At 43.0% G+C, this 12,428-nt stretch overlaps 1 protein-coding gene across 1 annotated transcript in view; it reads left to right on the top strand.

Moving 5' to 3' along the window:
• The window catches only part of SI (sucrase-isomaltase), a 1,019,699-nt gene that overhangs the window by 220,542 nt on the left and 786,729 nt on the right, over positions 1-12,428 (top strand). Inside the window, exon 20 of the mRNA XM_069618482.1 lies at positions 2,272-2,396. Within this exon, the coding sequence (XP_069474583.1) occupies positions 2,272-2,396 (125 nt within the window). The remainder of the gene's footprint in view (positions 1-2,271; positions 2,397-12,428) is intronic.

The raw sequence follows: 12,428 nt of genomic DNA, 5'->3' as shown, positions 1-12,428 counted from the left end.
ACTGTGGCATAGACTGATAGGAGGTGACCGAACAACCTGGCTCCTGGCAATCTTAAAAATCCTTGAACAGACAATGAATTATTTAACTTGATCAGGGTCCCGCCCTGCTAAGATACGTTGTACACAAATGCAGCTTTTTGTAAAATTTAAAATGTGAAATATACATAAATAAAAATAAATAAATAAATGAACATATTCAGAGAACATTGTTGAGGTGTCTGGCAGTAAAGTGAAATCTCTCAAAATGAATCCCAAAGGCCAGTCTGTCTTTCTGTGAAATGCAGATTATTTTTTAAAGGTATTTGCAAAAAACGAAATACTGTTTTATAATCTGTTGAGCACTGCCTAAAACCACCCCTCGCACATTTCTATCATATATTATTAAAAGCACAGCATGCAATGATGTTTTGTTTCAAAGTCAGAAAAACCTACGGACAAATTTAAATGAAGTGTTCCAGCTCTCATGCAGCAACTGCCAGCAGTCCACATCCACACTATCCTTCTCTGAAAGATTGCCAGCCTGTGCTAAAAGGCTCCAGCAAGCTGCCCTATATGTATGGCCATGCACAACTGTCTGTCTAAACTGGTTTACCCAACTTTCTTAAAAGTTCAGGAAGTTCTGTACAAATGTGGGTGATTCCTGATTCAGACAATTCATTCGACCGTCTTACTCGTGGTATTATTCAGGTCACACAAGCTCTTCTTTTCTTCTAAACAATTTAATTATTATTTATTCTTAAATAATTTCAAATATCTTTGCTTTTTTCGTGTATTGCAATTACGATGTACTGTTATTACAAAGTTGTTTTTTCTCACTTTCGTTGTTATGTTAGAATTTTTTGAAGCAATGTTGACACCTTTCATTTGATTGAGTGTACAAACCTTTGAAGTTATAAAGACAAAAGCAGTCACAGAACAATGGAAATGTCACCAATCAAACCATTGTTGACAGTGCGTTTCCAGTCATCACCCATTCTTCATTCTTCTCTACCACTTGCTCTTGCTTTTTGATTTTCGATCTCGATGTCTTGAACATTACGTTTTGAACAGGCCCCCTCCATCCAGAATTTTAACTTTATATCTTTTCGTGTGTGGTATGAATATCAATGTTCCGGATTCAATGGTGGATGAACTTCTAAAGTTCTCTCTCTAGTGACGTGCGACCCTGTGGAGGTTATTTATGCTGTAGGATACAGCTTTGTCACATATATGATGCCCCTTTTCAGATAGCTGCACCTTTGTCAATGAGTATTTCTGAGTGCACAAAATGACGGTCCTGCCCTGCACTCACTTGAGTGATTGGAGCCCATATCTATCTAAGTATCGGGTGCATACTGGCATTTAGATATGCAAGAAGGAATACACCCTTTCTGCATTTTCCCTCGCAAGCCAGCCCTCCTTAATGTGTTTGACCTATTTTGAATTAGGGAACCTGAGTATTTCAGAGGTCAGCAGCAGGTCGTGATGCATGCTGTGCACATTGCCAACTGTGGCATGCACCATGTGTGTGCTTGATGTTATTCATTCTTATAAATTAACAATTGACTGATTCATGCTTGTGATGGAAATAGTATCATCTGGTACACATTACCTATACCTGTGGGAATTTAGTTTAGCATGGATTAGCATTGAGGGAGCAGAAGGGAACAAAAAGCTGAGGTGATGGAACACTTGAGTCCCGGCCACAACCTAGACAATCTCTCATCACCCCGTCTTGGCTTTTCCAATCTTTGCAGCATGGTTTTATATCACCGGATTAGTAGGTAACAGTGACAACTGCATTTCGAAGAAAGACTACTTTGTAGCTCAAAAGTCAAACAATGTAATGTGGAAATTATTAGACACAGTTAAGGTAGTGTCAACTTCAATGTTGCTGTAATATTTATGTTAATGCAATATATGTGTTTTTGATGTAATTTTGAAAATAAAATATGTATTTGTGTTTAACTCTTTCCTTCATTGGAGAGTGTTTGCTGTGCAACAATTCAACAATATAGTACTACCAATGTGCAATGCAACATGCACATCATCTTGTTGAGAAACATCACACTTTTTGGTCTCTTTTAAAGCAATGTAACCATATCTGAAATGTGGATACTTATGCCAAGTGAATCACATGATTCTCTAATTGCAAATGTTAGCATTTAAATCGCATCTTGTGTTTGCTTTAAAAAAAAATAGGATGGTTGAACCATACAGGCAGATACATTTCGATATACCAAAACACAAATGATGAAGATTGGAATAAATATTGTTACATGTTTTTTGCAGGGTGGCCAAGTTCAAAGCAGAAGGCAGACCATACAAATGTCTCTCCCTGATGATAAGCTTGGTCTTCATTTAAGAGGAGGATATGTGTATCCAATGCAACAGCCAGCTAACACTACAGTTTACAGGCAAGCTATAGATCTTTGAGTAATTTTACAAAACAGTTTACAATTATAATTATTGCATTTCTACATCTATAATTTGCCTGCCACAAGTGTGCCACGGTTGATTTTCTTATATTCTCATGGAAGCGTAAATGCAGAAACTAGTATTTTGTATAGGGTACCATTAAACCTCAGTAATATAATTTGTGGTGTGAATTTGTATGTGAAATGTTCATTATCATCAAACAACTGACATTGTTAACAATGCTGTGGTATATTAATAGAATCAGGGAGGAGATGAAAATGGCTGATACTTTTCCTCATTCTCATTTGCCTCGGGACAATAGCTCGGGGGCAACACGTTCGCCTTGCAAACAAGATTACTCAGACGAACACAGATTCGACCCCTGAATCTGCGCTTACAAATCTCTCGGCATTAAGCGTGTTATACATAACCAATTATATAATTATAAAGGGATTTTTCATAATTTGCCAGCACTTCTTTCTATTAAATAAAATGTTTCACATACCATTTATCTTCTACTGCCCTGTCTGGCAAGTTCCAAAAAATTCACTTGATTTGGTTTCAGGACAAGCAAGCAGAAGCTGCAACAACAGCCGCCCAATGTTCTCCAAAATTAACATGAAATCAGGAGGAGGAATACTATTTCTGGGAGGGAGACTATTTCATCCCTGCCCCCAGGTGAGGAACAGGGAATTCCTCCCTGAACTGAACCATTTATGCTCCACAATATTCTCGCACACGTAAACAAAATAATATTCTTAGTGTAGCCTTTGAGCTAACATACCTGTGAGCTCAGTATTAAGATTGAACAGATATTCCCAAAACAAACGTGCAAACATGCATGGGTCACAGAAACAAATGACTGGTGACCAATGAATATCTGTATGATATGATATAGCATTTATAACACGCATATACACAAGTGTTTCAAGGCACGATGAGGCAAGGTAGGGGGAACAGAGGGCAGAAAAAGACAGCGATCTTACTAGGCCAGGTGACATTGAAATTGCAGGGGTGGGGGGCGGCAAGTGCGGGGGTATGGTGGAGGGGGCAGTGAAATACATAGGATCAACAGTGGCAAGTGCAGGGATAAGTGCAGACATCAAGTGTCAAGAGCTGGGGGCACTTTCGGGATACAGAAACAGCCCCCAAGTGCAGGGGATGCCTGGGAGGCAGGGCAGGTGTGCAGCTGGTTGGGGAGGGGACCTGGGTCAGTGATCAGAGGGTAGCCAGGTGAACAGTGTTTTTTCAGTCAGGAGTTCAGCAGGGGAGAGGAGGAGAGAAAGCAGAATCAAAGAGGAAGGTCTTGAGGTTGTTCCGGAAACATAGGTGGTTCTTCTTAAGTGTCAGGGAGGCCGGGAGGCTGTTCCAGAGGGAGGCCCCAGCCTAAGAAAGAGATCTATCACGAACTCGTTCCTTGGAGAAGCGACTGACCCTGAGGGAGTTGGAGGCGGATGAGTAAAGAGCTCGAAAAGGAAGATATTTAGAAAGAGAGAGGAGGTCTTGAGGCCCCAGGCCCCAGAAGGAATTGTGGACAATGCAGAGAGCTTTGAACTTAATCCTTCCAGCCACTGGGAGCAAGTGCAGAGATTTCAGTCCTGGAGAGATACGATCCCTGGGCCTGAGGCCAAGAACACATCTCACAGTCCTGTTCTGGATGAGTTGCAGAGGGTGGAGAGTAGAAGCAGGCAGATTTAGAAAGAGTCCGTTGCAGTAGTCCAGCCTAGAGAGAACCAGGGGTCTGGAGACAGTGAGCTTCTGGGGAAAGTAGAGGAATGGAAGAATACCTCTGAGGAGGTACCGCTGGTAGTGTGACTTCTTAGAGATGTCAGAGAAGTGAGGAGAGAAGGAGACAGTGGAGTCGAAGATGACCCCAAGGTTTTTAGCCTCACAGATGGGAGAAGGAAGAGGGCCAAGAGAGGCCAGCCTGAGAGAGAGAGGAAAGGAGGGCGCAAGTGTGCCGATGAGAAGAATCCCAGTCTTACTGGCATTAAGGCATAGATCGTTGGGCGCACATCACTCCTGGATAGCGGACAGACAGTCAGAGATGAGAGAAGGAGAAGAGGTGGCGGAAGGAAGCCTAAAAATTAGCTGAGTTTCATCCGCATTGCACTGAAGGTTGGGGCAGAGAGTGGCATTGCGGTGGGCAAGGAGTGCCAGGTATTGGTTGAACAGCCAGGGAGAGGTTAGACCCATGGCGAACACCACGGGTAGAGATAGAGATAGAGGAGGGGGAGGACCCAAGTTGGACCTGGGAGGGTCGATCAGAGAGGAAAGAGGTCAGCCAAGCCAGGGCCTGATTGGTGATACCCAGGTTATCACAGAGACAGGTATCACTGATCAGGCCCTGGCTTGGCTGATCTCTTTTGGAGTTCATCCACCCCTCCTAAACCACGCCAAATGTACCCATGTCCCCATCACACATTTGTCCTTATCGCAACCCTCCCTCTCACCAAAAATAGTTTGATTTTTTTTCTATTTAAAGTGCCTCTGCATTGGAAATTGGGGAACAAAAATGTTTAACCCTTACCTTGTGAAACTAATCTTATGACTAGTGTTGCCTTTGGATGTCCCAGAGCTATAAGGCACACTTCATTTTACATTGCAATATATTTCCACATTGAAATCAAAATACTTACTTGCATTACTCAGAACAATGTTATGGGACAGATAAGTCTTCACTCCTCCATAACAAGGAGAATAATACCAGTAAAATGAGAGGCTAATGCCTACCCAAATATGCATCACATCTGCACATGTGCAGCTGTTCAACAATGAGTATTTACAGCTGTTACTGTATCAGTCAACTTGAATCTCAGTTACAAATTGAATGGACAATTGCAACACCTGAGCACACCAAGGCAACACACTACTGGGCTATACACTCCTACTTGTTCCAATCTGTTGTAAAATCGGAATGTTTGATTAACTATTCAACATCACACCCACTAATACCCATGTTGACATACTGTACACACTGATAATGTTAAGAACAATATTCAAGAGTTGTCTAACGTCTAGCAGAACAGGCCCATTCAGACATACACAAATTAGTGGTGACAGTTAAGGCTTCCTCAAACAACTCTAATGAAGGATATCCTAGTGAGGAAAATCATAGTCTGACTCATTTGGTTGGGGTAATTTGCCGGGGAGTCGGCAGGGCCGTCCGTGGACCTGCGGGGTTGGGGAGGCTCCAACTCCTCCCGCTTTCCAAAGGAGTATGAGACACACACAAGAGCAAAAAGAGTTGCTGCTTTTTATTTCACAAACAGGCAGGGACAGCTTCTCGAATCACAGGAACCCAGGAAACATCTCAACCGTGGTGGGCTTGCAGGCCCTTTTTTTAGATGTCTGACGTGGGTACGTGCTTCACCTGGGAAAAACTAGCCCCAAAACCTAACGCTATCTCGGGTTGGCTCCCCGAGTGGTAGGGACAGTATAGGCCCAAATAGAAGGAGATGTTATTGGTAGAGAAAGGGTCAGGTTGTGCGCTTGGGTCATCCCTAATAGTTGCTACATGAAAGTTGTTACAAGGGGAAAATGAGTGATTGGCTAAACTATAGTAGTGTCACTGGTTAGCCCCTCGTATTGTGATTGGTTCACCCGTGAGCCCCCAAGCCTGGGACCATCGCCGTTCCCAGCTCGCGGTCTACCTGGTCTGGCAACAATGTATGACTATGTGTCAATGGCAGACAATGGGCAGGTCTGTCTATGGGCTGTTGGGTGTCCTTTTCCCATCGTTGTCAGTGTCCAAGTTGTCACTTTATTGTTGCAGTCTGTGTCCCAGATGTGAGATCCCAGAGCTTCTCTGGTTCTTGGCCTCGTATCAGGTCAGCCTGGTCACATGTGGTGAGACCGTGGCTGGAGAAGAATTACGAGTATTTGATTTGTATTTCAGCTCTGATGAGCGTTTAGCAGTAGCAGGTGTTACCTTGGCGCAGGGAGCGCAGCGTGTAGATTGTAACTTCATGGATTTGGCTGCGGGCTCTCGTTAGGGTTCGTTCTGCATGATCAGCATCCTGCAGCCTCGTCTGAGCTGCTCCGGCCTGGGGACTCTGGTTTGCGGCCTACATTGGCCTAGCTCATGGGTGGTGGTATACAGTCTGTAATACGGGGGTCACGGGAGCGACATGGGTTCTTATGCATTAGTCCATATATAGGGCTACATCTTCACAGCTTTAGTAGCGAGGAGACTTCTGCAAGCATGTACACAAGTTCTTCTGCCGTCTTGCGTTTCTGCAGTGGTGTAGTTGGCCTATGTGAAAAATAACAATGAATCATATGTGAGTGTGAGTGGTCCTATACGTCATAGTACAGAGTATGTTCTTCGTGTGGGTTGGTGTGTGTCTGATCCGTGTGCTTGGTGGCACATGTGTTCTTGTCTACTGGCTATGTCGTCATGGCATCTCTCATGATGGCGATGTTGGTGGATGATGTCTAATCGAGTTGGTCCATATGGTCGGTGTCAGCTCCACCCGAGGTCCCAGCCCGAGGTTGGGAAGATGTGCAGCCTGCCTGGGTGTGTAGGGCGTGGCCACGGTGGATCTTGACATCCGGGACGGCAGTAGGCTGGTCCAACTCCTAACACGGCGGGTGCTTAGGTCGTGACGTTATAGGCCATGGTCTGGATGAGAATCGGGGCAAGGGATCGTCCCATTTTCCCTCTTCAACTTAAAAACTCACCATTGAGGCATTGCAAATAATGAACACTGAGCTTTACATATGACATATTAAATCAGTTGTATTATTCTTCCAATACTACCAGTACAAACAACTCGAGGTTTGTCATTTTACATTGACCACTTCATGAGTCTGGCAAGGAATCATTCAAAACCACGGCGAGGGACTTTAACTTACCAAGCCCTCTGCAGCCAACCACCTTGAACGTATCTCCTTCTTACCTGACCAGTCTCTCTACTCCCTTCACAACAAGCCTACTCAATCTGGAGGGAACTCTCTTGTCTTTGTCTTTCTCTCTATTTTGCTCTCCTCTTCTGAATTCCCAATTAACCCCTTTGCCTTGGGTGACATAACTGCTAACTTTAAATTCTTGGTGGTCTCTCTACCCTCAACTGCTCCTCTCCTCAATAAGCAAGAGGAAATCTCACTTTCCCCTTACCTGAATGTCTGACACTCTGATCGCCCAACCATCTCTCCCTTCTGCGATCCTTATCTTGTACATCTCTCCCCTTATACACTTCACTAACACTTCTACAAAATTAGAGTTCATCCTTCACAGAGCCAAGACATCTTGCACACTGATCGAGCGGTTTCCTCCTCAAAATGCCAAACACTCAATACAAACACTGGCCCTCATTCCTCTGAGCTCTTGAAACCCTCTGTCTGTACTGACATTGTCTATGCTTTCTTCAAATCTACAATCGTCCCACCCCTTTTGAAGAAAGCCTTTGTTGCTCCTACAACACTGGCAAACTGTCAACAGTTTCAATCATATCTAATTATGCAAAGGTCCTTGAGTGGATGGTCTTGAAACAGTATCTTAAATATATTGACCTTGGAGACCTACTTCAATCTGGCTTGTATAGTAAGCACTACATCTCAATTGAACTCGAGAAACTCGCCCCTGTCTACCACTTTTCTCTCCTCCTCACTCTCCAGGACCTTGGTTTTGTCCTAACATGGATTTCCTCCTTACCTGAACGTTGTGCCTTTAAAATCTTCACGACATCATAAACGTCTACCTCTATCCCTCTCCCTGTTTACATCCCCCAAGGATAAGCTCTTGAACCTCTACTCTTCTTTCTTTGGATTTCACTATCAACTCTTTGCTCATGGCACTCTAATATGTTTCTCATTTCTCTCTTTCAACTCATAACAGATTACCAAGTACTTCACAGTAATTCATAGCTTTATGGCTCCACACTGCTGAACTCTTTGCAAATGGAAGACTTCTTCCATCAGCTTCCATCATCATTTCTACCTGCCCCTCTACCATCACCTTTCGCCTGACCTTTTAGTTCCGTAACCCAATACTAGAAACCTTTGCGTTCTCATTAATAGCATCCTGCGACTGCAACAATTCATTACTAATACTTACTCTGCTGCTCATTCATCTAAACATTCAGAAACTGTGTCTCCGTTTTCCTTGCCACTCTATGAAAATTCAAATGACCACCCTCAAGGTCAGCAAACTCAACTACTGCTCATGCCTGCTCTTTGGCCTTCCTCTGCCTCATTCCATCCTCCAGACAAAAGTCCTCAACTTTGCTACCCACTCTCACTACAACCTATCCTTTCCAACTTGTACCTACCAATACTAGTCCTTGTTGGCCCTCCATCTACAACTTCTCCCTTTTCAAGTACCTTTTCGTAGACAAAAAAGCTATCAGTAGTCTTCTAGTCAGTACCTGTCTAACCATATCTCTGTCTACTCTCTATCTTGTTCTCATTGCTCTTTATATGCACTCAAGCTCACTGTCCCATGCTCCGTCAGTGACTTCCATTGCTTGCATTCTTTCTCCCTACTCACCCTGCTCCATTGTAACTCTGCCCATTGCAAACAAAGTCAGTGTGAGGGTTGATTTCTTCCAAGTTTGGCCTATTCTTTATCCTTGATGTTCATCCACTTACTAAAGGGGCACTCCTCCCACGCCCTCGGTCATCCTCCGTACCTGACCCCACCACTCTCTCTGGTGTGTCATAGTATGTATTTTTGTCTGGTTTCATAGTACTTTCTCTTTAAATTGCAGCCGCCTTCCAGCCCCTGCATTGAGTGCTACTTGTATAAGTCACCTGTTTATCCTTAGTCTATGTCCCACTGTGTTCACTCTCCCAATAATGCATCAACATGCTCATCCCTGCTGTTCAAATATATTCAAATAGAAAAGTGGTACATTGAGGTACAAGTGAGCCGATATTTGTGGTAATCAGTGAAGGGATACTGGATGTTTGTATGCATGCAATTTATCTCCTTTTCACATATAAACACCATATGAGAGAGAGAGAGATGTTTCAATAAAAGCAGAGGTCTGTTAAGACTTAAGTGTATCTCATGTTGGAATAATTCACTGGGTTATGTTGCTTATACACAAAACCTCATATGCCTCATAAGCAACAGTGGAATGCTTAGACTTTTTTTAGTGATTTGACGTGGTGCAAACATGCATTCAGAAGATATGATTTATTTTGGCATTAAGACATTTTTTTCCTGGTGCTAGTAATTACTTTGCATAAGTGCTTGTGTAATACAAGCACTTATGCAAAGTTTCTGTCGTATGGCATCTGAAACACTGAAGCCCCATCCGTTTTGTGATATCCAAATGTAAGCTATTTGAAGCTCTCTTTCATTCAGGTGCTGCTGAAAACTAACCATGCAATTTTTCACAAAAGAGTCAGGGTGATAGCTGGTAGGAACACAGCAATGCCACTGCATTTTGGAACTTAATAAACTACTCTTCAAGAAACACCTGGTTGCACACTGACCACTTAATCGGAACTTTTCCCCTCTTGCCCTAATCATGCTATTCATGCTTTCTGTTCCCTCCCTTTTGAGATATCACTCTCTTTCTTGATAGCTAGGGTCCCTTCCATTTAAGCTCTATTAATGCAACCTATTACTGTTGGAAAGACTATTGAAGAGGTGGGCACATTCTGCATCTAAGGTTGTTGATGTAATTTCCTCCTCCATACAAATCCCACATTTCCTTTTTATGTGTATTAAAATAATGCCACCATCAATAAATGTGTCAACGTGTCTGTTGTTTCATATGGCTTCCACAGGAAGCCATTAGCAAGCTTATCAGTTTTTAAATGCTGTATCTTCCTGCATCTCCTGACAATGATGCAGCACCTAAATTGCCACCATCCAGGTCAAGGTCGAGGCACTCCTCATTATTGACTAAGGTGACCCATACCTTTTTGGTCCTTTGGCGTGGTTGAGCACAAAGAGATCTTAACACCCTGCACTCCTGCATGGGTTGTACAGTCCTGGAGCCCTTCCTGGTGAACACAGGCCATCTTTCCCAGGTGGGCCCCTGCAACTCCCAGCAATGCCTTTAACCCTGTGGAGTTCCACAGAGCTCCATCATCTCTATTGTCATCTTCATCATCTACATGAAGCCATTCGGTCACTCTTGGTCTAATTCAACATCAGAATCCACAAGTATCTTGGTGACACAAAGCTATATCTAAAGGGCAACTGCCTCCACAACATTCACAATCTCTAACACTACCATTTTACCATTCAGGCCGGGATGATATGTACCTACCTGAAACCCAACCCAACCCAACCTCACCAAAAGAGAGTTAATTAATTCTCCTCAAAGGTGCTAACAAATGTACCCAAGTTCAAAACTGTCTGAAATGGATCTAAATGGCTTCTACACAAAATGTGCGCCTATTGCAAAGGCGCTTGATTCCACCATTAAAGTCAACCTCTCGTTCAAAGCATGGATGGCTAAAAAAAAAAAAAAAAGCACGAGTATGTGAGCGATCACTTCAGCAATGAATAAAAACTCTATCCTGACTGCATGCCTCACATCTGTCACCCAGGCCCTCGTGCTCTAACAGTTGGATGATGCAAATACCTTCCTGGCAGATAGCAACTGCTTGTCTGGAGCCTCTGAAAGTTTTCCACTATGACACAGTAAGCCTCAAGAAATGCGACCATATCTACTCCAGTCTTCTTCTTCTTCTTCTTAATTATCGGAGGCGTGGGCGGACCCACGCAGGCGCTTCCCCATCCTATAGGATGATGTGCACCGTACCCACTAATTATTATTTAGCTCCATTTAAGCTCACAACTCCAGGAATTACACTGGTTACCCCTTCAAGCTTGGACCAACTTCATGTCAGCTTGCATAACCTGCAAACCTCTAAAGCCCAAGATGCCATCCTAAACACATGAAAATATCACCACCTCAGAAGGACAACACAACACCAGTAGACAAGGAATCCAGTAAGTGCAAGAAGGACAAGACCCAAAAATGTAGATTCTCCTTCTATGCTTCTTCAATTTAATACTACCTTTTTGCTTACATCAGGCTGGATCACTCATGTGATTTGGGTTTGAATTGAAGACCCTGGTTGTGAAGGAACACTTCATCAACACATGAGGACCCCAGACCGATAAGACCCTCCCCAATAGATATCAATGCTTCCATTATAGAACACTCCTTGCTTTCTTCCTAATGTTGCTATATATATATCACCTACATACACCCACCACATACATACATATACACATACACAAATACATACATAAATAAAGACATACTTAGAAAAGGATTATGAACGTCATAATCAACGTCTGTGAAGGCAAAGCAGGTGGATACAACATTCATCTGCAAAATAATATATTGCTTTCCTTTTCAGGTTGTGTCAGTATTTACTGTGGACATAATGCCAAACTCGTTTACTGTTTCTTCCAATTGCAATCACAGATAAACGACCTGATATGGGGTGGCAGAATGGTAGTGGTGCTCACCACTCCTTATGTCTATAAGACTCCTTTTCAGATATTACGTTTTACCGACAGTGCTAAGTCCACCTATGATATCCTCCATTTTATGGAGGCAAAGTGCAGGAAAACCATGTACAAGTGCTGGAGGTATATCCTACACTTTACCCTCAAACTTGGAATTTGGCAGAGTGGGGAATTGGTGGGAAAATGACAGTAATGGAATTACTGCTAGTGAGCAACATTTTTTCCCAAACCACATTACTAATAATGAGGTCCTTGACATTGCCTATGTTTTATATTGTCCCTCACACCTCCACTCTATACCCCTGCAATGGTGGTGGATTAGGTACAGTGAAGGAGCAGAGGTGGCCTATATACAATACACAATTATAGATGGGTAGCTTTCACCTACATGTTGCATTTTACCTAAGGATACCCAGCAGTAATATCATAGACATCTCGAGCATTGCTGTAATGTTCTATCAGACACCTCTCAGAACCCCTTTGTGGTATATATCCCATATATTCTACATGTTGAAAATTGCCAATTCCACAGAGGGTAACAATGAACATGTGACAGATCATTTCAGAGAATAAATGCTACCTGGAA

This window comes from Ambystoma mexicanum, chromosome 10 (assembly GCF_040938575.1).
Source record: "Ambystoma mexicanum isolate Mex_15411 chromosome 10, UKY_AmexF1_1, whole genome shotgun sequence".
Taxonomy (NCBI): Eukaryota; Metazoa; Chordata; class Amphibia; order Caudata; family Ambystomatidae; genus Ambystoma; species Ambystoma mexicanum.
Note: the sequence above shows the minus strand (reverse complement) of the source record. Positions and strands in the feature narration are given on the sequence as shown.